At 49.6% G+C, this 22,014-nt stretch overlaps 9 protein-coding genes across 9 annotated transcripts; 4 read left to right on the top strand and 5 right to left on the bottom strand.

The window, feature by feature from the left end:
- Positions 1–1,939: 1,939 nt before the first annotated feature.
- Positions 1,940–2,799, top strand: TrAFT101_001402 (uncharacterized protein; the record flags this gene model as incomplete). Its single annotated transcript, XM_066126316.1, has 2 exons — positions 1,940–2,553; positions 2,625–2,799. The coding sequence occupies exons 1-2, from the start codon at positions 2,357–2,359 to the stop codon at positions 2,797–2,799; spliced, it is 372 nt and encodes a 123-aa protein (XP_065982417.1). The 5' UTR covers positions 1,940–2,356.
- Positions 2,800–6,777: 3,978 nt separating this feature from the next.
- TrAFT101_001401 (uncharacterized protein) lies at positions 6,778–8,424 on the top strand (the record flags this gene model as incomplete). Its single annotated transcript, XM_024901779.2, has 2 exons — positions 6,778–6,992; positions 7,050–8,424. 2 exons carry the CDS (start codon positions 6,778–6,780, stop codon positions 8,422–8,424), a joined length of 1,590 nt encoding a protein of 529 aa, XP_024762495.1.
- Positions 8,425–9,107: 683 nt separating this feature from the next.
- Positions 9,108–11,010, top strand: TrAFT101_001400 (uncharacterized protein; the record flags this gene model as incomplete). The annotated part of the gene is made up of 7 exons (XM_024909565.1): positions 9,108–9,210; positions 9,265–9,765; positions 9,821–10,038; positions 10,090–10,311; positions 10,368–10,424; positions 10,489–10,762; positions 10,823–11,010. 7 exons carry the CDS (start codon positions 9,108–9,110, stop codon positions 11,008–11,010), a joined length of 1,563 nt encoding a protein of 520 aa, XP_024762494.1.
- A 264-nt stretch (positions 11,011–11,274) lies between these two features.
- TrAFT101_001399 (uncharacterized protein) lies at positions 11,275–12,194 on the bottom strand (the record flags this gene model as incomplete). Its single annotated transcript, XM_024903554.2, has 2 exons — positions 11,275–11,335; positions 11,725–12,194. The coding sequence occupies 2 exons, from the start codon at positions 12,192–12,194 to the stop codon at positions 11,275–11,277; spliced, it is 531 nt and encodes a 176-aa protein (XP_024762493.2).
- A 462-nt stretch (positions 12,195–12,656) lies between these two features.
- Positions 12,657–13,798, bottom strand: TrAFT101_001398 (uncharacterized protein; the record flags this gene model as incomplete). The annotated part of the gene is made up of 4 exons (XM_024903553.2): positions 12,657–12,673; positions 12,755–12,909; positions 12,982–13,328; positions 13,436–13,798. 4 exons carry the CDS (start codon positions 13,796–13,798, stop codon positions 12,657–12,659), a joined length of 882 nt encoding a protein of 293 aa, XP_024762492.2.
- Positions 13,799–14,198: 400 nt separating this feature from the next.
- Positions 14,199–15,911, bottom strand: SEC13 (GTPase-activating protein S13). The gene is made up of 4 exons (XM_024901778.2): positions 15,756–15,911; positions 15,634–15,675; positions 15,361–15,476; positions 14,199–15,281 (listed from the first exon to the last, which is right to left on the bottom strand). The coding sequence occupies exons 1-4, from the start codon at positions 15,756–15,758 to the stop codon at positions 14,525–14,527; spliced, it is 918 nt and encodes a 305-aa protein (XP_024762491.1). The 5' UTR covers positions 15,759–15,911; the 3' UTR covers positions 14,199–14,524.
- A 463-nt stretch (positions 15,912–16,374) lies between these two features.
- On the top strand, positions 16,375–19,323 carry TrAFT101_001396 (uncharacterized protein; the record flags this gene model as incomplete). Its single annotated transcript, XM_024907719.2, has 5 exons — positions 16,375–16,703; positions 16,789–16,804; positions 16,890–17,171; positions 17,235–17,302; positions 17,365–19,323. Exons 1-5 carry the CDS (start codon positions 16,527–16,529, stop codon positions 19,321–19,323), a joined length of 2,502 nt encoding a protein of 833 aa, XP_024762490.1. The 5' UTR covers positions 16,375–16,526.
- TrAFT101_001395 (uncharacterized protein) lies at positions 19,255–20,550 on the bottom strand. The gene is made up of 4 exons (XM_024909564.2): positions 20,185–20,550; positions 19,950–20,046; positions 19,852–19,887; positions 19,255–19,758 (listed from the first exon to the last, which is right to left on the bottom strand). Exons 1-4 carry the CDS (start codon positions 20,385–20,387, stop codon positions 19,420–19,422), a joined length of 675 nt encoding a protein of 224 aa, XP_024762489.2. The 5' UTR covers positions 20,388–20,550; the 3' UTR covers positions 19,255–19,419.
- A 447-nt stretch (positions 20,551–20,997) lies between these two features.
- Positions 20,998–21,912, bottom strand: TOA2 (Transcription initiation factor IIA small chain (TFIIA 13.5 kDa subunit)). The gene is made up of 3 exons (XM_024902376.2): positions 21,714–21,912; positions 21,512–21,659; positions 20,998–21,421 (listed from the first exon to the last, which is right to left on the bottom strand). The coding sequence occupies exons 1-3, from the start codon at positions 21,758–21,760 to the stop codon at positions 21,269–21,271; spliced, it is 348 nt and encodes a 115-aa protein (XP_024762488.1). The 5' UTR covers positions 21,761–21,912; the 3' UTR covers positions 20,998–21,268.
- Between the last annotated feature and the right edge of the window lie 102 nt (positions 21,913–22,014).

The following is a 22,014-nucleotide window of genomic DNA, read 5'->3' as shown; positions in this document are numbered from 1 at the left end:
TCCAAATTTCCCATATGAACAAGAACTTTCAAAGTGACCTCCAATGCCGAGATATATACACCCTTTGTCTGATATTTTTCATGCCATGTTTTGTAAAAAAAGTTGACGTTCACCTTAACGCCGAAAAGTAGAGAGGTATGTAGTGGTTGTAAATGGTGGCGGCTGTAGCAGAATATTAAAAAAGAGAAAAGAGAGATAAAAAAGAAAAAAAAAAAAAGAAAAAAAGAAATAACAATAAGAAATGCCGGCCTGGGAAAAGTTCGTTGAAAAACTCTCCGCAAAAAAACACTGCTGTATCTTTTGTTTTTTTTTCATGCAATCGTACTCGAATCGATACGTAAAAACGTATGGTAATGGTACAATGATTCAACAGAATCCTCTTGGGTCAAAGAGTGCCATGCTATGACTGGGCATGATGTCGACTCTCATCGAATCGTTGAGGAGTGCTTCGAATGCTTGGAGCCTCCGTGCGAGCTGCTTATGCTCCGACATGATGTCTTTATTGCGTTGTTCTAGTTGGTGGATGTATTCCGTTGCCTTTGTGAGTACGGTGCCCTGTAAAGCAAGAGTGAGCAAAACAATTCCATTATCAAGTCCAAAGTACCACAATCACTACTAACCTTGCTGACTTTGGCAATGCCTTGTGCGCTATCTGGCTCTCCTTCAGCTACCTGGTGCAGTGCTGGCACCGCATTGCGCAGCTCAGTGATTTTGTCCTTGAGATTGGTCCGATATTTCCGCTCAACGTCGTTATGCGCAATGCGATCAGCAGACTTTGCCTTTTCTTTGCTCACGCTGCTGCTTTCCGAATGCGTGCTTGGCCGTTTCGCGGGCACCATCTTGGGCGGCGTCTCGTGCTTGGAGTGCTTGTGTCTCAGTTCACGGTTCGGCTGGGAGATTCCAGAGGCAGTGGTGTCGGTAGAATTGTTTCTCTGGAACATTCCCACGTGGCTCATCCCCTGTTTCGGGCCAAAGCTAAAGCCGCCGAAATCCTGGCCCATGCTGGGCTGCATTGAAGAACCGCCGTATCCCGTGTTGAATCGATTGGGAGAGATAAAGGCTGACATCCGGCTGGAGCCCATGGCAATTTCGAGAAGCCGGCGGCGCTCGTCTAGAGTGAGGTTAAAGTTGGCAGCAGCTTGGGGAATGGCGTCCCAGGCATCGCTGCCCATGCGTCTCGGGATCTCTTCCGCCATCGAAACAGCGCCCGGGTTAATGCCCGTTTGGGGCTTCTCCCAGCCCATTGATGGCGTCGAGTACAGGCTCCGGGATGACTGGGCTTCGGTCGAGGGCTGCGTCTCAATCTTGGGCAGCTGGTCATTGAGATTCATCGTATCAAATAAGTCGTCATCCTCGGACAGAGAATGGTCAAAGGCGCTATCATCGAGGAAGTCTTCTTCTCTGAACTGCTGGGTGGGATTGGCATACAGCCCACTGCCCAGACCAGGTGTCATATTTGTGGCAGGCCTTGATTCCATAAAAGGAAAAAAAAAATTAATGTCAGAAAGATGATGAGAGCAAGAAGAGCGGCGCTTTGTGCCGACTCACCTTGGCTGGTTAGCCGGGTTGTACTGCTTGGAAAAGTCAATCTCAAAGCTACCGAACTTATCGGCCTCCTCGTCAAACTGGAGCCATGAGTCGATAGAGTCCAAGGCTGAGTGCGGCGACTCGACCTTTATCCTTTTGGACTCATGAGACTGCAGGGGATGATTGCGATTGCCATATTGCGACGCTAGCTGGGAGAAGGTCATGTCGCCCAAGTTGCGGCCGTTGTTGGCGGCACTGCTGCTGGCCACCGGGGCATATGAAGGTATTGCCGAAGACGAGGCTGCGGTTGTGAAGTTGAACATGTCCATGGCGGGCTTCCGTGGAGGCGATGGCTGGACGGCTGAGTTTGAGGAGCTGAGGTATCGTTCCGGCAGACTGAGAACGCGGCGGCTGGGTAGCGAAGTATAGTCGAGGGCTTGTTCCATGCCCAGCGCAGCAGCTGGATGCAACACAGGGTCGTTGACGGGCTGCTGAGATTAATAGAACCCTACAGGTGGCGTGAGAGATGCGAGCGCCGAGAGGCCAATGGCATCCGCAGATCGGCACGGCGTGCGGCGTCAGTTATTAGGCACTTGCGCTTTGCAGCCGCTGCAGAAATTTGGCTGTGTTGGATGGCTGGCGGGGGGGCACGGCGTGGGAGGAGGGCTGGACAGCAGCTTGTCCAACTATCAGAATGCTTCGTGGTGGCGCTCGGTACCTGGAGGCCGAGATCAAGGAGGCGCTGGTGAATGGTGGCTCGGACCGGGATGCAGCGGATGGAGGAAGATGGATAGCTGGGCAATATACGAAGCAGTAGAGGTATGAATGTATGTATGTGCGTATGTGCGTAGGAGAGTATAGTAGGTGTGGTATATGGCGAGGAAGAGGTTATGTGGACAGGCGTGGCATTCGCAGGTGTACAAGCAACATGTGCAACAGGCGAGACGCCAGGGATATTGATATGCAAATTTGGGACGACGACGTGCAGAAAGACCCCCGTGCCGTGCGCAGAGCATCAAAGGTCAGGTATGCAATGGTAATATACGGGGTCGGCAAGTTTCAGCATGGCATTGGATTACATCAAGGCACCTTCCCAGCCTAGAAGGGGAGTACAGGCCAGAGCTCCGGGTGCCTCTGTCGGGCAACGCCGCGACGACGGCTGCCCTTCCGACGCCTGAGCAGACGGCGCTGCAACGTCAAAACCGACCGCAAGCCATCATCAGCACAGCTGCTACGAGGATGCCGCTCCAGGTACCGGCTGCTCTCGTCTAGGCCCCGGGCGCGCTAGGACCCGCGGCTGCCAGCGGTGGATATGGCAGCAGTCAGGCCATGCAAGCGACGCCAAAACGCCTGCAGACTCGTCCGCCAGCACTCACTGTTCCCAACGGCTTTGGCTTTCCATGCCCTCTGGAGGGGGTTCCCGTGGCTCTGGCTCCCGGCTCTGCCCTACAGGTCCCCCAAGGCCCCCTACAGGTCCCCTACAGAACTGCTCTGGAGCCAGCAACGGGGGGCCCTCTGGCCTCAACCGCCTGCGGGCGAGCGAACTCTGCTCGGCGAGAGCCGGGATCGAGGCGCTGCGAAGTGAGCCAACATGACCTGTCATTGCGGGTATGCGCCAGGCAGATGGCGAATTGCAGCGGCGCGGCGAAAAATTCTGAATTGCGAAGGGCCCAAGATAGCCTTTTACCAGCTGCTGCTGGCGTCGATGAAAATGGCCTGACTTTGCTGCGCGGAGGGGCAGCCAACGAGGCGCCGGGCGGTCCAGACGCCGCTTCTGGGGATCCTCTGGAGGGGACCCTGCGCCATGGATGCCATGCATGTGGGAAGGCAAGGGAAAAAACTGCTGGCCAAATATCCAGACATCGTACGATCCGCCAGGTTGCTGGAGGGCCAGGGAGCAGACGAGGCGCCGCCGCCGCGCGCTGATTGGTCCGCCGCCCTCCCGCACTCGGCGCCTCGGTATCGCAGCTTATTGCTACCCCGTTAGGCAAAGGGGTGGCACGACTTTTTCCGTTCGGGGAATATAATAAAAAGTGGCCATACAATCAGGCGATGGTGACGGCCTCTGCGCCAGCGCCGGCTCCAACCTCGTCGCGACAGCTCCCCTTCTCCGCGATCGTCTCGCATCTCCAAGTCCACGGGGAAGCTGCTTTCTTAAGTATTTTTGGGCGGTTGCTGTGTCGTTGGCGATATGCTCTGATATCCCCAGGTCTCGCCACCATCGAATAAGAAAAGCAAAATTAGGGATGCCATCAGTCGCTAAGATGGGCCCATCCACTGCTGACACTGGAGAAATGCGACCAACGACCCCCTGGGATACACAAACCCGCAGCTTCTTGCATGTGCTTTACGGGGTAGTCGTCGACGCCAAAGCCAGAAAAATCCCCAAGAGAAAAGGCCAAAAATTAGCCCCAAAATCGCGAAGCTCGCCTCTCATCATCCACCTCACCTCGCCTGTGGCAATTTACCCAAGAGCTGAGCAGTGACACAATGCAGAGTGCCGGCCAAGGGCATCTCTGAGCGAGCACCAGTTACTATACGCGACACGGGGCCATGTGACGCTACTCTGTTAGGCGGCTATCGATGCATCGTTTTCTGCTTTCATGCGCCGTCTAAGCCGATCTCCAAGGCATCCCCGAGGCTTTCTGTCAAAACTCATCGCGCAGAGCCAACTCGCATGCCGGGAGTATGCCTCGATGCGGCTTGACTCTCAACCTGGCCCGTTGCCTCTCAGATGCACGAATGGGCATAGCGACTACTGTAACACACTCCACAGCACCACTCCAAACGGCCTAGAATTGCGCGAATCGCCATTATGTGACTGCCTCTCTTCCTCCCATCGCCCGAGCTCCGTTCGTACTATTTCCCCCCCCCAAGGGTTCAGCAGCCATTCCCCGCAGTTTCGTACAACAAAGAGAGGAAAAGGGGAATAACAAAAAAAAGAAAAAAAAAAGGGAAACACAGGTTGCAGAGTGTTAGCGATGCCCTAATTACCGACGCTTATCTTGTCGAAGCCGCAGTCGATACCTATGCAACGCTGAGTACCTATACATCAACACTACATTGACATCCATGTCCAGATGCCTCTTCGCCCCCGAACAACAGCTTGGCCTGTTAGCATCTGACTTGCTTCATATCCAAGGAAAATCCTCTTCTTCGCCGAGTCCATTTTCCAGGGGAAAATATCAAACATGATGACGGAGACAAGCTCTACGAACATTTTCCCATAAAAGTGCCACGGAATCTTCTTACAAGGCCAAGCCCAGCACTACTACTGCTAGCTTTCCATAATCTGCCACATTGGCTGTTGCTAGATACTACGGGCCGTCTGCCATCGTATTTGGATCTCATCTGCGGGCGTTGCACCAAGTCTAGATCTTCCCTAGCTTTAGTCTGGGGCTGCTGAGCTGGATACCTAAATCGTGACTTTGCCCGGCTTCTATGTAGAACAGTCTGAATGACGGACCTGTAATAAGTCAACGATATGAATTAGCTTTTGTGGCGTCTAATATGGCAACAGCTTTTTCTGTTGCCGCTATCAACATGAGGGCTGGAAGTGCCGAATTCGTCAAAAGACATCTCTATCGCTCCTGAACTCCAAAAATAGCTGTATATCATCATCATTCTCCCATCGCTTGCTGTTTGAACTATGCTTATGCTGGTATGCAAAGTTGGTTTCCCATATTTGCCCAAGTCTCCAATCTGTGGCAGTCGATAGACGTAGCCAGGTTAAGACAACATCTAAGGTTTTTATTTATGTTTGCTTTTCGTGCCTTTTGAAATTGATTTCTGACTCCTGGCTAATACACCGAGAAGGAGCCAGCCAACCAGAGCCGTAAACTGTCACAAAGACAGCTTACTTGGAAGTAAACGGTTTGGGGAGATTTTTGCGTCGGAGACAATCGCTGCATTCCTCGGGCTGGTAGATGATATCGTGAGCAGCTGACGTCCCTTTGCACCCCTTGAACAGCTTCTCACACCACCGGATCTGAAAGTAGCCGACATGGCCACAAGACCACTGTTTATCCACTTGAACACACATTTTCCTCCGTAAATCCGGCTCCGTCCCGGCGATGTGGCCGTCCACCCCGGGCCGGAGCGATATGGCCTCAGCTCCGGGTTTACCCAGCAGTAGTGGGGAGATGTTGAGCTTCGGCACTAGTAGTAATCAAGCGGTTCCTCGTATATACGCTAGGGCGGCGGTCGGGAATAATCATGGAATTGAGTTTCTTCTTTTGGTTGTCCTTTGTTTTCTCTTCACGTGGCCTCTTCTCCTCTCGACATGCCGAAGCTTGGAATCCGTCTTCTCTCGCCGCAAAATGCTCTCGTGATCGTGGCGTTCATGGTTTGATAGGGCTTGGCTGCGGCTTCATACAATGGCTTAGGGGGTTATGCTCGATGCCCTCAAGCGAGCCCCTATCTAGCAACAGCACGTGCCATACAGTGAATGGGGCTTCTTAAGAAGTGAGGAAATAGCGGCACCCTGTACATACGCCTCCCAAACAAGAGCGCATGTGTGAGAAATAAAAGAAGAAGTGTGAAAGCGGAGAAAACTTCGGTGACGCAGGGTTTACAGGCACGCCTCGGAGACTATCACTATCAGGGCTTCGCCTCACCTCCACTTCCATTAAATTGAGCCATATTCCACCCCACTTATCACAATGACCAGTCATACTAGTACTCGCTTTCATGCCGGATACGGCGTATAGAGAATGCAGAAAATATGGCCTGATGTTTTTTACACGGAACACCTATTTGCTCGTTGAATGAAGGAATCGATGCAGGAATAGAATCCTGCTGCCGTTTAGAAGCCTGGGGTTGGTCATCAAGGGTGAGCCAGACAAGCCTCATCTCTGGAATAGCCGTAAGCTTCCTTCTTTCAGAAGCACCGGAAGCCGTTCATCAGCATGTATTGTTGATTGTTTCGGGGAGCCAATTATAGAGATTAGTCTGCACGCTCGGCGAAGCCATTACTTAGGAAAAGTCCCGCCGAAGCAGCCTGTAGGAATTGGCAGCTGGCTAATTATAGACTGGGCATCCCGATTCCGTAACGCTTCTGTGGGATGCAACCCCGCCTTGTTTCGACTGCGACGACGTTCATCAACTCCAAGATGAAGCGCAGATATAGACACTAATCATCACTTGAAAGAGACCATAACATAATCATTCATCCCATTGACCACTGGCTTCTTTGAGAATTAGCGTCTCCTAAACGAACAAACTGCACGTAGCAGCCCAGGGCTGGCATGAATGATGGCGCTGTTTGACATTGGGGTTTGGCCTATAAACTTGGGCACTGTCACCACTGTCACCGCTGGCTTTCTGGCCTTGTCTTTCGTTTTCCGCTATACTTCAGGGAAAAAGGTGCATCCAAGCGAGCCAATAGTTATTCAGCCATGGGTTCCTCTCATAGGCCATTTGGTGGGAATGGCGCTGCATGGCGGCCGATATATCAAACAGCTTGGGTTAGAAATGAATCTAGACTCTCATAAGATATGAGACACTGGGCTAATAACTGCTAGTTTGTCTTACCCCGAAGAGCCCATCCTGACTTTGCCTGTGCCGGGATCTCGAATTTATGTCGTTACGGAGCCGTCCTTGGCTGCTAGTGTTCAGCGTAATACAAAAACGCTATCCATGTCACCTCTGCTGCCAGAGATAACACAGCGGGTGCTTGGGCTTGACGAGAGGACCTATCATGTTATTGGCCAAAATCTGGATCCAGAGCCGGGCGAGCCACGGGGATTCTTTGCTGACATCCATGACTGGGTGTATACCTCCCTAGGACCAGGTGAATATGTAAATACGCTGAGCTGTGAAGCTGCCCAGGAACTATGTCTTCAGCTACGTGAAAGAATTGGCCTTCTTGATAAGGCTATTGATGCCCCTCAGCCTATTAATCTTTTGGCCTGGACTCGCCATATGGTAACCGTTGGCACGGCGAAATATCTCTTTGGACCCCATAATCCCATTGCTGAGGACCCCGACCTAGAGCATGCGTTCTGGGCATTTGATCACGGCCTTGCGGGGTTACTTATTGGAATATTGCCATCCGTCATAGCACCTAAGGCGTATAGCGGCCGTGAGAAGCTGTCCGCTGCGTTCCGCAGGTATTTGGATGCTGGTCATTTAGAGTCAGCGTCATCAATTGTACAGGGTAGAGCCCGGATAGAAAAAGAATATGGCATGAGCACAGACATGACGGCTCGCTCAGCTTTATCCTTTCTTTTTGCCGGTATCGTAAACACGACAACCACAACGTTCTGGACAGTATTACGAATATTTGCGGATGCAACGCTACTCGCTGAGGCGCGCCAGGAGATCCGCCGGGCGCTGGAGCTTAGTAGCCAACGCACTGGACCGGGCTCACTGAGCATTGGAATAGTTAAAGAAATTTGTACCACGCTCGCTGCTGTTTATAAAGAGAGCCTGCGCACCGGATCGGAGAATTTCTCTGTTCGCATGATCAAAGAGGACACGATGCTGGCTGATCGATACTTCTTGAAGAAGGGTGCTGTTGTACAGATCTCTGGAGGCGTTATCCATGCTAATCGTTCGATTTGGGGCCAAGATGCTGAAGACTTCAACCCGGATAGGTTTCTTAAGGAAAAGAGTAGAGGTGATGGGTTTCACCCAGCGGCATTTCGTGGATTCGGCGGTGGCAAGACATTGTGCCCTGGTCGTGACTTTGCGACTAACGAGATTCTCATGTTTGCAGCCATGATTATCCACGCAGTTGACTTGGCTGCACCTGGAGGCGGTAGCATTTCTGTCCCAAAGAAGAATGATCGGGTGATGCCTGTTCATATCCTTGAACCGAAATATTTCCCCGAGGTTATCGTCAGGCCAAGGGCAGAGGAAGCTGAGACTTTGGGCCAACTTAGAGTGGTGATGTAAGGCGGCGTGCGGTGCGGTACTCCTGAGTTTACCTCGATATGCAGTAGTGATTAATTTGATGGCCAATTAGGTCTCTGACTGGCGAGGCAGAGATTTGCTCATTTAGCGCTCAAGATGCTGGCGTCAGCATTGATGGTGAAATTTAATTGTAGAATTGAAGCAGCTACGCGTATTAACCACAATCACTGCTATCGACACTGTTAATGGGGTTATGCAAGTGCAGAGATGAAAGAGGGCGGCCCGTTGTGCATCCGCTTGCCTGCAGCAGGTACGACTGGCGAGGTCGAAAAGCGGCAGTCACGACCTCGATGAATCACCATTGCCAAAATTTTCCATGTCCATCTGCCTTCTCCGTGTTTTCACCATTCTTTGCGTAGAAATCAGAGTTGACAAACTCGCAAGCAGAACCAATTGAGAGAACAACAACCGGCATCCATGCACAAACAATGCGAGCCATCTGCAGCCTGTCACTGGATCTATCTCATATATCGCCGAAAGCCACTCTTCGAACTACTTTCTGATAATCTTCGCCACAACTTCACAGCTATATCAAGGCCCGATTCGAAAGATAAATCTATCCACACCCTGACCAAGGGCCTCAATTTCTTCAACACTCAGCCCCTTTTGTCTTTGTAGGGCCGTATCTGCGAGGTACAGGCAACTCGACTGGTTGCTAGTGGAAGATGGCCCCAGCGCTGGCTTTTATTTTTTGGAGTTTTCAAATCATTCTAATATTTTCTAATGGAGTGCGAAGCTTCTCATGGGGAGGTAACAAGCGGATAAGCAGCAAGTTTTACCCACCTCTCTCTATGTAAATCATCATCTCTAACCTGAGTCTAGGCCTTAGCAGCTCTACAGGCCCATCGTCTTCCAGAGAGCACCTGGCTCGCACTTCCGTATTAGAATCCTCAAAGCTGCCTGCGATGTATTCCACGGCGCTGGATGAATTACAAGAATTGGAATCAGAGCCCCTATGTCACCGTATTGCAGCTCGTCTTTTGGTCAATAACTGCCAGTTACTCGACGGACGAGATGATGCAACAATATTGACTGACAGCGGAAGAGCTGCTAGAGACTTTGTTGACTCATATGCTGCAAGCTTAGCTATATGTGACCTACAAAGGGGTAGTTTCGCCATTCCCTCTGTTTGTTCCAAGTTTCAAGAGTCAACCCTGGCACGAATCGCTCCACCGACTAAGCCACAGCTGCATGTAACGACGACAGAGATTGACTACTGCCTTGAAGGCCTAGCACAATCAGATTCAGCATGGAACACCTGGGTGAGCTATCGCCATAAAACACTACGATTTTGCGAGGCCGCTCGTGCAGATAATGCGAAGGGTAGATATATTGGCATCCTACTAGGTAGGAAGGAACTTCGCTAATTCGGACTTAGATCAAAATGTCCGGCTTCACCAGAGACTAGTTGATATCCTCGCAAGACTGACTACTCAGCTTGAAGAAGAGATGGGGCAGCGATTTCGATCGCTGAATCAAATGTTTCAAGAAGTCGAAACTGCCACGGCCAACCTAAAGCCCCAGATGAGCGACTTAAAAAATGGTTTTACTGAACTAGACACGTTTTTCAGGGAGCAAATTGTTCAAAGAGTTCAGGTATATTTTTCGCAGACAAAAATAGACTAAAGGTGCTGACAGAACTGGCAGCGGTCAACAGACTTTATCGTTCACGGACTCGAAGACGCCAAGAATTTGCAAATACTACTCGCAATGCTAGTCGACGTGACGCAAACCCAGAACCATGACTTGGTATCTTCACACGAGTCTGCTTTACAAGAGGCTACGCAACGAATTACCACTGAAGTGGATGTTATTTTATCTGCACTCGCTGCAGCAGTTACCTCATCTACATCTTTACATAGAGAAATTGTGAGGAGCCTTCCTCTCCCCATTGAACATTTTTTCCTCTGACTGCAATTGGGTAGGAAATTTCACAATCCATAGCAGCAGCTGTTGCATTGAGACAAGAGAAAATAGAGACAGTAAGTTGGATAGATTTGGCCAAATTTAATCGAGGATTGGGAATATCTGATGTATAAATGGTAGGATATGAAGAGGCTTGAAGGACTAGCCGATTCTCTACTGATTCAGCATGAAGGTCACCAAGAACGACTGGTCCATGCTCAGCAAACAGCGTCGAATCTAGTAGATATTTTGGATTCAGCTTCGTCATCGGCAGCTACTCTTCGTACTTCTATCTACAATAGCATTGGATGGGGCTCTTGGTGGCCGTATGTATTCTGCCCTCTCACCTCTTTGGTTGTTGGATCATATGGGCTGCCTCCTTCTGCAACAAGAAACTTTATGCTCATCAGTTTGGGTAAGTGATACTATATAATCTTTTTTTCATCGAAGAATACTCACGATGAAAAATTGGTAGGAGAGATAGCCGGGTTCGTGGTATCTATTGCTAAGCATTACGGAAATGATATACACACAGCATTTACGTCTTACAAAAAGGTGCCTCTTCAAACGAACTCGACAATAGCACTTGATGAGGTTATGTTTTCGAACGACGACTTTTTAAATGGTGAGACTTGGCGACTTAGATTCAACAGGAACGTTTAAGCTATTTTCTATACTGGGGATCATGTTTGGGCAATTTTTAACATGGGCGTTGGCGTTTCTGCACTAGTATCATTGGGGCCGGTATATGGACATGGAGGCTACCAATTTATTGAACTAGGAGTTTTATGAGAGGCAAGGAGCATTCAGGCAATATCTAGATTCATCATGGGGAATGTGGTTCCGTTCATACCGTATTTATAATATACAAAAGCTGGCAGTTATATGGGTGTTCTTCGGCAATCATTATTCTATTACCCGAGAGTATCATGTGCCGGTAGAAGGGGGCCAAATTTTAACATTTTGTCGTATCAGCATTTGCACGCTTCTGCGGCGGATAAGAGGCCAGTGGTTGCGAGTACGATAAGAGACACCTTCATTCTTTTTTTTTTTTTTTTTTTTTTTTTAAAAAAAGGCAAAAAGGAAAAAGCTGTAAATTTAACAAATTTACTGTTGTTGTAGGATGGATCTTTGGTAAAAGAAGTGAGTTGATGCGTAAATCCTCTTCATCACGCAGCCCTCTCTGCCCTTTTCATATCTCGTTCAGGAGATGCAATTCTTCTATCAAACCGCATACAGTAGCTTATTTTTTTTTTAATTCTATATGTAACTGCCTTCCCTTGCTGTCTGATCAGTAGCTTTAGTGCCATGTCCAATGGTTTCATTTTCTAGCCCTGCCTGGTCTCCATGATCTTAGCAGCCACGGCAAGGACATACGTATCTCGCTCTTTGACGAAACAGCCAAATTCTGTGGTTGGCTCTGCCGCAGCCATGACCTCCATGGCCTTGTCGATATTCATCCACTGGTGAGTAAACCCATCAGCCAGCTCCTCTTCGGTCAAGCATGGCTCGCCAGTGTCATCGAGCACATCGGCCAAATAGCAGTAAGAAACCTGATGAAGATGGAAGCGAAACTCTTCAGTAGTGGCAAAATAAGTGCTGCGCAAGGCGACTACCGCTCCGGTTTCTTCCTTGACCTCGCGCTGGGCAGCGTCAGAGTGACTTTCGCCCGCTTCAATACCGCCGCCAGGGAGCTTGTAATAGTTTCCTACTTTGACGTGGATGACGGCAACGTCGCCGGAGGGCTTGAGGGCCACGACACGAGCGGACTTGCGATCGGTATAGGTTTTGTCTGGCTGTCTGGTGCCGATGGCCTTGTGATTTGATGCATGGAGAGAAGCTGCCATGAGCGGCTTTCTAGGCTGAAGAAATTGCGGGATGGAGAGGGGAGTGAGACTGAAGCGCCGGGTATTTATTAGCCAGTCTTGGATATATATTGGAGAAATGGTAGGAAGCTTGATAGATGAAGTAACTCGGAAGAGAAGTGTTTCATAACAAAAATAGAGGCCATCTCTTTATTTTTGCTCCTGTCATGTGTTGGGCGTAGGCAGCAATTTGCCCTGGTTAGGCTAATACATATATGTGCATGGTGCGATCAAACAAGCTACTCTTTAAAGACCAACACCTCTGTAAAAGCTGAGAGTGCTTTTCAACGGTAATCTCTTGACTGCGGCCATTAATTAAAGTATAGTCTCATACATTAAACAAACATGAAATATTTGCATCCTATCAATCATGAAACGCAGCACATTTGTGATGCCCAAAGCCCATGTTGAGATCATCCTATCTACCTGCACTCAAAATCCTGCCTACCTATCCCATGCCCCTTCACGCGAACAGTCCAATATTAGCAATATTCTCACCATCATGAAACACAAGCAAAGTTCAAGAGTGTATCTCGACTTACTAGCAATAGAGTGATTCTTGGCGGCATCGACAATCATATTTTTCCTCAGTCTCGATATGCCATCATCATCGAGCAACTTGTGGTTCTTAATACATTGCTTAATCGAGCCATGCTTCTCTCTGAGATACTTCAAAAAGCACAACATGCTATCCTCCCTTAAAGAAAAGGTAAGTCAGAGCCTTCAGCAGCATTATCGCCCCATTATATGGCCAAAGAGAATTACTCACCGCGTTGAAACCAAAATCTTCGCATCGGCCGCAGTTCCTCCAGCGCTTTTAAATACGGGATCCTCCTCGAGCTTTACCGCATTGCACTTTAGATGGGAAGCCAGCTCGATACCGGATTGATGATAATCCTTAGCCACGTCCAGGTCGCTCACGCCGCACAGGGATAGGATCAATGCGCAGATGACAGCTGTTCTGTCCGTGCCCAAGTCGCAGTGTATAAGTATAGGCTGCGCAGGAGGCTTGTTAGTTTTAGAGGATAGAAGTTCGAGAATTTGCGCAAAAGGGCGAGCTTTGTTCTCGGGATGGCTTGCCGATTCAAGAATCTTATCAAATATTTGGACGAACCCCTTGTAAACTGATCAGTATCTATACACCTAGCGGATGATTTATAGCTACGCTCCAGCTGTCATCTCATCTCATATTATTGAATAAAATAAAATAAAATTTGACATACTTCAGGACCAGAGCCGCTTTCTTTGAATTGACAAGCTAGAGTATGAGGGTTGTAGTCTTCAGGCCGGAATACCGGCGCTGACACTCGAAACGTTGCTGACCAGAGCCATCTTCTCCTGTCATAGACTCTCGATTTGAGAAATTCATTTTCTGAGCGCAAGTCAAACACATGACTTATATTGAACAGCTGTATCTTGTTCTTCGCTCTCCCTGATTTGGGATCTAAAATTTGACGAGGAAATGCCGAACGGAAGATGACATTTCGCCGGACCTGCTTATTCTTTTCCGAAGTAATAGCATAGCCACCGATATCACGAAAGTTGGGCACTCCTGGAATGCAGATGTATGGCTCGTCGAGGTTCATCTTGGCCACAGGAGAGAAAGGTGTGCATTTGAAATGTTGCAAGTCTTAGGAGGCGTACTTGGAAGCAGAGGTTCAGTGTAATAGACGAAGCTGACGGAAAAAGCCTACTGAAGGGGTACTACGTTCAACTTGTCCTTTAATAGTCTGAGGACTGAGCCAGTTTAAAGAGTTGATGTCTTTGAGACAGTATTCTTTCTTGACATGCCAAGATGGTTTGATCACTTCTGGTGTTCAAAGCTCATTTACTCTGCCTGTTGTTGCCGGCTTTTGAATGCTTGACCAGCGGTATCTTGCTGTCTTTGAACTGTACTAACAAAGCTTGACTTACAAGAACTTATAAAGGGATACTGTAGGCGATGCACAAAGAAGCCAGCAATCAGAGGGATAGACCATTTAAAATGTCAATGGCCGTTTTGAGCGCATCATATCTTAGTTCATAGTAAAGGTGAAGTTGAACCATCTATTTAAAGACTTTCCAAAGAATTATTGTATATCATCACAATGGCTTTATCTCCTTCCACCATTTAGCCCCTGGGGGATGGGCATCACGTTCGCAGTCTTGCTTCTCCCCACTGCATGAAGCATGACTAGTAAATGAATAGGTTTATCCTATCCATCCTTGTTCCTCTTTTTGCGCCCCTGCCTTCGATGCCCTGCTCACTAACAAAACGCCTAATCATAACACCGAGATATGTATTTCTTCGCCTCTATCCCCTCCTCTCTAGTTTACTCCTCAATTGACTTGACACACTCCCACTCGCCACGTAGGTTCTCTTGCCAGAGAGATACCTTGTTGTCTGCACAGCTAACCGCCAACACGTTGCCGCTCAGGGACCAGCTCACACGCCAAACAGGGGCTTCAAAGTTAAGCACCTTGCTCGCCCACTGGCCACCGCTAGATGGGTCTGAAGTCCAGATGCGAACTGTCTTATCTTGCGAGGCTGATGCAATGTATGACTTTTGCAAGACAGTGGGAGACCAAGCAACATCGCGCACCCAGTCGGAGTGGCCTGTCAAGGCCTCGCCTTCTTGCTTATATGACTGCGCAGCGGGGTCGAATGCCCAAATCTTGATCAAGTTATCGGAGCCGCCCGTGACGAACCGTCGGTTACCAGTGGCTCCAGGACCCGGGGCACTGCTGACGATGCTGCCAGGTGTAGTAGCAGGGGCCCAAGAAACGGAGTTGACACCGAGGCCGTGGGCAGGGAATGTGACGTGGTCGACGCTGTTGTCTTTGAACTCGAGCACGCTGACGTTGCCGTCAGAAGATGCACAGGCGAGGAGGCAGCCTGCCTCATGAGGAGACCAGGAGACAATGTTCACCGAGGCCTTGTGTAGGGGGAAGTCGTAGATTCGCTGCCATTGGCTGTTCTGGGCACCCTGCTCCTTCCAGATGAAGACCTTGCCATCGTAGCCAGCCGATGCCAAGATATTGCCGTACTTGGGGTGCGCCCAGGCAACGCACCATACAGCGCCTTCGTGTCTATATAGGATGTGGATGTCAATAATTGTGTTCTCGCATTGGGCCATACTGGGTTGTATAAGATGAGGCGGCGTCTCACCCTTTCAAGGTCTCTACCAGGCGTTGTGTCTCGCCTTCGATCTCGAAAATCTTAATCGTTCGATCACTTGAGCATGTCGCCAGCTTTCGTCCGTAGTAATCGAGAACGGCATCGTGCTAGATTGGGCCATAGTTAGTCAAGAATTAGCCAAGGCGCGACCTTGACTTTCTGTTGCTCGAAGTCGAACATCGTATCAAGGTATCGTAGATGCCAAATTTTAGGTACAGCAATATTGAGCAAAGTCGGAACATATCTGGCAAAGGTCGAACGTACAATCATATCATCGTGACCGGAGTTGGAGATGACCTGCGCCGCCTGGATAGAGTTGGTTTGTTAGTTACGGCGGGGGGTGCGCTGGGAGGGGTGTCGATGTTGCAGAGAGCTGCGCAGCTTACCATCTTGAGTGTATAATCGCTAACAGACTGAAATAATGGGCGTGCGAGTGAGGAACGGGGAGAATTGGCGTTGTAGGTGGCAGAAGTCGAAGCAATGCGATATGGCGAATCTGGCCTGTGCTGCTCTCCTGCCAGCAAGCTATGAACGATCCAATACGTAGCGCCACTGCGATTAGATGGACAAGTTGACAAGGGACAGACAGGCTAGTGGGGAGCTTGGGAGTATGCACGTGATTTGCGATTTTGCTTGGTAGAACAGCCTGCGAATTTCTGTGTACCAGGCCTTTGTGCGTCTAGAAAAGAAAAAGAAGATGCCGATATTCTTTATTAGACTTATGAAAACAAGGATCTTTTCTTTCAATTTTACTTATGAAGTTTGAATCATATCAAGGCTGTATTATTCATGCATACAAAGACGTAGTGTGTAGTACAATGCTTACAGCCTTCTGCTAGTCGCTTGCTAGACATGCTGGAGGATCTGCTGCTACAGCAGGGGCTTTGCATTTAGTTGGTGCCTGTAGTGCTACTGCTAGGTAGGCACATGCACCACTTACAGCAAGGCACGCTGGTCAATCTGATCCAGCCGGGCTATTATTACAACATACCTGGCTTGCGACACACGCACCCTTCAACACCAGAACTGTGGAAACAGCCAGCTTAACGTCACCGCAGTCGCAGTCGCAGTCGCATCATATCGCATCGAATTACACGCCGAGGCACTAGCGATTGCGCTACTGGCCAACCGATCGCCATGATCTGCGGGCCGGAGCGATGAATTCACAAACAGCAGCCTTCGGCGCTCTCAGCCCGGCGCTCTCGCGACGACCGTCCATCAGCTCTCGACTCTCTTTTGCGGTGTCCAATGCAGAACAGGGCGAAGCTTCGGCCGATAGCGCACCAAGGGAGGGTCAGATTGAAGAGGAGATTGCTGAAATCAAGAGATATGAGGTGAGCAAGAGAGCGCATGTGACAGTGACATGTACATCTATGCGTGCCCTCTTTAGATCTCAGCGCTGACTGTTGTGGTATCCAGGACTTTACAACTATAGGTGAGAGCGAATGAATGCTTGGGGTCTACATTCAACCCATCATCTCCATAAAAACCAGACGAGACTGATTCCAGAGCTCCGACAGATTGGGTACAAGACGCTGCGCGAGAACAAGCACGGCGCAAAGCTCGCAGGACACGCACGGCAGGAGTATACAGGCTGGGGCAGCCCGGTTGGAGATATCGGCTCTGGGAATCCTACGATGCGGCGCAAGGATGGATTGTTGTCACCATCATTGGAGCGGCCATTGGGCTTAACGCGGCGTTTTTGAATATTGTGACGGAGTGGCTATCGGATATCAAGACGGGCCATTGTACGACGGGGTTCTATCTCAACGAGAAATTTTGCTGCTGGGGAGAGGACAATGGTGATGATTCCCTTTTTGCATCTACTTCAATGTGCATGAGCGGCTAACTGACTATTCTTATAGGTTGTGAGGCGTGGCATCGATGGACGGGCTTTGGTCCTCTCAACTACTTTATCTACTTTATCTTTGCGGCAAGTAACACGCTGATTCTGGACAGTAACTGGGCTGAACAAGGAATTCTAATTGCTTATAGACAACTTTCGCTTTGATATCTGCGACGTTGGTCAAGTCGTATGCCCCGTATGCAGCTGGATCTGGCATATCGGAGATCAAGTGTATCATTGCCGGCTTCGTGATGAAGGGTTTTCTTGGATTTTGGACCCTGTTAATCAAGTCGATATGCCTGCCACTGGCCATCGCCTCCGGACTGTCGGTTGGAAAGGAAGGACCTAGTGTTCACTACGCCGTCTGCACTGGCAATGTTATTTCAAGGCTGTTCAACAAGTACAGGAGTAATGCGTCCAAGACTCGTGAGATTCTCAGCGCCTGTGCTGCCGCTGGTGTTGCTGTTGCCTTTGGTAGCCCTATCGGAGGTGTACTCTTCTCTCTCGAAGAGATGTCGAGCTACTTTCCGCTCAAGACGATGTGGCGGAGCTATTTTTGTGCGCTGGTTGCCACAGCGGTTCTCTCTGCGATGAATCCTTTTCGAACGGGCCAGCTGGTCATGTTCCAGGTCAAATACGACAGAGACTGGCATTTTTTCGAGGTCGTGTTTTACATCATAATCGGAATATTTGGCGGGCTGTATGGCGCCTTTGTGATTAAGTGGAATCTGAGAGCTCAGGCCTTTCGCAAAAAGTACTTGACAAAATATGCCATCTTGGAGGCGACGCTCCTTGCGGCGGGGACTGCCATCATCGCCTATCCCAACGCTTTTCTCAAGATCGACATGACAGAAAGCATGGAGATTCTTTTCCTCGAGTGCGAAGGAGCCGAAAACTACCATGGGCTTTGCGACAAGGATAAGAGGGCGTGGAACCTCGTGTCACTGATCCTTGCGACGGTGTTGAGAGTGTTCCTCGTCATTATTTCGTACGGATGCAAAGTGCCTGCAGGAATTTTTGTTCCTTCCATGGCCATTGGCGCCTCGTTTGGGCGTACAGTTGGCATCATTGTCCAAGCTATATATGAAGCAAACCCAACCAGCGTCTTCTTTTCTGCCTGCAAGCCGGATGAACCGTGTATCACGCCAGGCACGTATGCCTTCCTCGGCGCAGCGGCAGCACTTAGCGGCATCATGCATCTCACCCTGACTGTCGTCGTTATTATGTTTGAGCTTACCGGAGCACTGACGTATATCCTCCCGACAATGATCGTGGTCGGCGTCACGAAACTTGTCAGCGAGATGTTTGGCAAGGGAGGTATTGCCGACCGCATGATTTGGTTCAATGGTTTTCCATTTATTGATAGCAAAGAGGATCACAATTATGGCGTTCCCGTCTCTCAGGTCATGCGAAGCTCTGTCGTGTCGCTAACTGTTAATGGACTGACAGTTGCTGATGTCGAGGAGCTGCTGGCCGAGGACAAATATCAGGGGTTCCCTATCGTGTTGGATAGCAGTTCCAAGACGCTGGTTGGCTACATTGGTAGGACCGAGCTGCGCTATGCCATTGATCGAGCAAAGCGTGAACGACCCGTTTCTCAAGACGCAAAATGCTTTTTCTCACCGCATCCGACTCAGGCACCTGCGATCACCCCTGTTACGCCCGCTTTCCGCGCAGACACTGCGGCCTCATCGCCTCTTGATTTCAGCCGATACATTGACGCCACACCCGTAACGGCGCATCCTCGCTTGCCTCTGGAGACTGTTATGGAATTATTCCAGAAGATTGGTCCTCGCGTCATTCTGATTGAATATCATGGAAAGCTCTCCGGTCTAGTCACGGTGAAAGACTGTCTGAAGTACCAGTTCAAGGTAGAAGCAGCGGAGAATCCCAAGGATGACCAGCATGTCATAGAGGGACAGGAACATTTATGGAGTGCTCTTCGCAGAGTGGGATTTTGGGTTTCCAATTCGGTGTCGACCGTTTCACGGGGCCATATAAGGCTTAGCGACCAGTTTGACGATGAGCGGACCCGTGGGAGGAGAGGTAACATCCTGGATGGGGACGAAGAGGTTGTTGATGAAGGCGTTGAATTGGAAAGAAGATAGACGGGATAATACATGGGAGCGTTATTTGGCTTTGTATATACAACAATATAAAAATGCTATGCTATCGTTATCGATTAAAGCAGAGCTTCATGTGATTCAACCACGCAGCTCTCCCAAATCGGGGACATCTTCATCACGATATCTTTCACCAGAAGCCACATCCTCATTCAGCTCAAGGTTGCCATCTGTAGGTACCGGCTCATACGACTCGCCGGCCGCAGCGTCTTTGGTGCCTTCACCCTCGTCCTTGCGGCCGGCGATGACACTTCCAGCAACGAGGAGTGAGGCGCCGGCCCACCACATCGGGGGAAGAGACTCGGAGAAGATGAGTAGGCCGGTGAAGGCGGTGACGAGGAAGTTGGTGGAGGTGTTCATGATGGAGACTTGAGTTGCAGACTTGCCGCGAGCGAGGGCAGTAGTGAAGAGAGACCACATCTAGTGTTTTGTTAGATGTATGCGAGTTTCATAGATGTAATGAGATGTGTGATATAAGGAGGTGCGAGAGATAAGAAGAGCTTTTAAACTTACAATGCCATTGAAGGTGAGGTTGAGAATGAAGAAGATCTAGATGATGGTGCGTTAGCGTGCGGTGTATTTTGAGATTCTTAATGGCCGAGGGGACTTACAGCGCGGACAACGACTTCGACGATCTTCTCGTGAGCTGCAATTCCGAGACCGTGGGCGATGCCGTTTGATATGCTTGTGGTGAGTTGCGTGGTGGTCCTAAAGTAATAAAATCAAGTTAGTATATACACGAAATGAGCGCTTATTCCTCCGACACATGGATTCCCATGAAATGCACATATATATGTGCAAATATACATGCTGGGAGATGACAAGCTAGATAATGGAATCACATACAGCTTTGCAAACACGCCATTAAACGCCGCACAAGCACCGCTCGCCACCGCAAAAAACATCCAATGCTTTCTCCATGAGGAAGGCTCTTCGACGTCCATCTTGTCGGCGGTAGGAGAAGTGCTCTTGGCAGTGCGAGAAGACTCGTGATGATGCTGGGGTGCCGGAGAGGTCGGCGGTTTGGTCCGCCGTTTGCGTGTGTCCATAAGTACCACGGTACACGGATATGAAATGTTATGTGGGGCGGTGGATTTTTTTTTTTTTTGCTTATGTGATTGAACAAAGAAGCTTTTGTTTGAAAAGAAGATTTCCGGTGTGTGAGTGGGTGAGTGTTGGAAAACGACAATGCCCAAATTACCTGCGGATCAAATCGCTGGCAAAGGACGGCTGAAGCGTTGACATTGTCTGAGGCCAGACAAGACAGTGGAACTTGAATGTTTTAGTGAGCTTGCTTCTGCGTTGCCATAGGCGAGCAGTGGACAGAATAAGCGGGACTGGATGCTGTATCACTGCGGAGCACATGTCATAGCTGCCAAAGTAAATCTCCATTTATTTCTACATTGGCTGTATTTACCTGATATGAATTTCTCTTTCTATATGAACGCAGCTTTGCTACTGCTATCTATTATGTCTGTAGATGAAAAGTCTTTTTTTTCTTTGTCGTGTAATTTGACCACCCTTTGGGGAATAGTGTAAGTTGGGCGCATTCACCGCCACAGTGGCGCGGCTCTGCTGTGACACTACAGAATGTGCCGGTTCTTGTGCTCCCAGGGGCTGTAGGCAAATGCCGAGAACACGGGACTCGACATATTAGATCTCAGTGTTGAAGCAAATAATTATCTGTATTGTCTATTTCATAAGGTGGTTTCGTCAAAAGAGCCAAATTCCCCAATAGGTGCAAATTGTTATATATAAAATCAAGCGATTTCCCCTTGTCCTGTATCCCAAATGCAAGCCTTAGAACGCCATTTCACACGTCTCTGGCGGTCCTGTCGCCATCCGTGCATGATTATTTGGGCTCGTCTCGCCCTCCTCTCTGTACTGTTTTCATACAATCTCTTCAGTTGTCAAATCGGTTCATACACCCTTACTGTCCCTCGCCAGGTCTCTTAGCATTGCAGCTGACAATCTTGACTTTGTCGGCCTGGACAGAGACGTTGCCGTTGTCCATCTTGAATGTCACGTTCTTGATTAAGAAAGTCCAGACTTCGTCGCAGAATCGGTAGGTATCTAGGCTCCCCTGTTCCAGTCCACTCGTCAGTCACGGCTCAAACAAACAAGAGCGCCCACTCCGCCTCTCGAATAGACCTCGGTGACCGCCGCAATTTACCTTGAACTGAAGTCGACTCTTGACGTTCTTTTGAAGCGCCTCGGTAATAGCCTGGTCGAAGTTGCTCAAGATCTTCATCGCCAGCTGCGGGTGGATGCGCTCCTCGCTAATCAGATCGTCCAGCGTATCAGTCAAGGCGAGCCCGATACTGCGAACCCAGTTAGTAACAAGCCATGGCCCCCCGCAGTAGACTGGCCATTACCTGCTCCTACGGTAGAGCTCATAGAATGACTGCGCGCCGCTTGCCATTGTGACTGGTGGGTAACGAATGAATGGGATTCTCGAGTCGTCGGTGATGAGTGTAAAGGAGAGTCGACGTTGAGCAAGCGAGAGGCTGGAAGTCGAGGGCGGCCGATAGTCGTGACGGCGCTGGATGATGTTTGGATCAAGTTCGGCCCAGCAAGCGGCTGACAGACGGTGTTGAAGACGGCTCAGCCTAGCGCAGCGTGACTAATGCCGTCCCTAAGGCTGCACTGCACGGCTGGAAGTATAAAGTGGCCTCC

This window comes from Trichoderma asperellum, chromosome 1 (assembly GCF_020647865.1).
Source record: "Trichoderma asperellum chromosome 1, complete sequence".
NCBI classification, from domain to species: Eukaryota; Fungi; Ascomycota; class Sordariomycetes; order Hypocreales; family Hypocreaceae; genus Trichoderma; species Trichoderma asperellum.
This window is presented reverse-complemented; position numbering and strand designations above follow the sequence as displayed.

Bases quoted from the DNA above. Each gene is read 5' to 3' on its own strand.
- SEC13 (XM_024901778.2), bottom strand. The intron at 15,477-15,633 runs GTACGTTCGACC...GGCCCAATCTAG, and splicing joins CCGGTCACGATGATATGATT to CACGATGCCGTTCTCGATTA. The intron at 15,282-15,360 runs GTGAGACGCCGC...CATCCTATATAG, and splicing joins CTGGTAGAGACCTTGAAAGG to ACACGAAGGCGCTGTATGGT.
- TrAFT101_001395 (XM_024909564.2), bottom strand. From the start codon at position 20,387: ATGGACACACGCAAACGGCGGACCAAACCGCCGACCTCTCCGGCACCC. The intron at 20,047-20,184 runs GTATGTGATTCC...TTATTACTTTAG, and splicing joins AATGGCGTGTTTGCAAAGCT to GACCACCACGCAACTCACCA. The intron at 19,759-19,851 runs GTAAGTTTAAAA...ACAAAACACTAG, and splicing joins ACCTCACCTTCAATGGCATT to ATGTGGTCTCTCTTCACTAC.
- TOA2 (XM_024902376.2), bottom strand. From the start codon at position 21,760: ATGGCAAGCGGCGCGCAGTCATTCTATGAGCTCTACCGTAGGAGCAG. The intron at 21,660-21,713 runs GTAATGGCCAGT...CTGGGTTCGCAG, and splicing joins GAGCTCTACCGTAGGAGCAG to TATCGGGCTCGCCTTGACTG. The intron at 21,422-21,511 runs GTAAATTGCGGC...GGACTGGAACAG, and splicing joins AGAGTCGACTTCAGTTCAAG to GGGAGCCTAGATACCTACCG.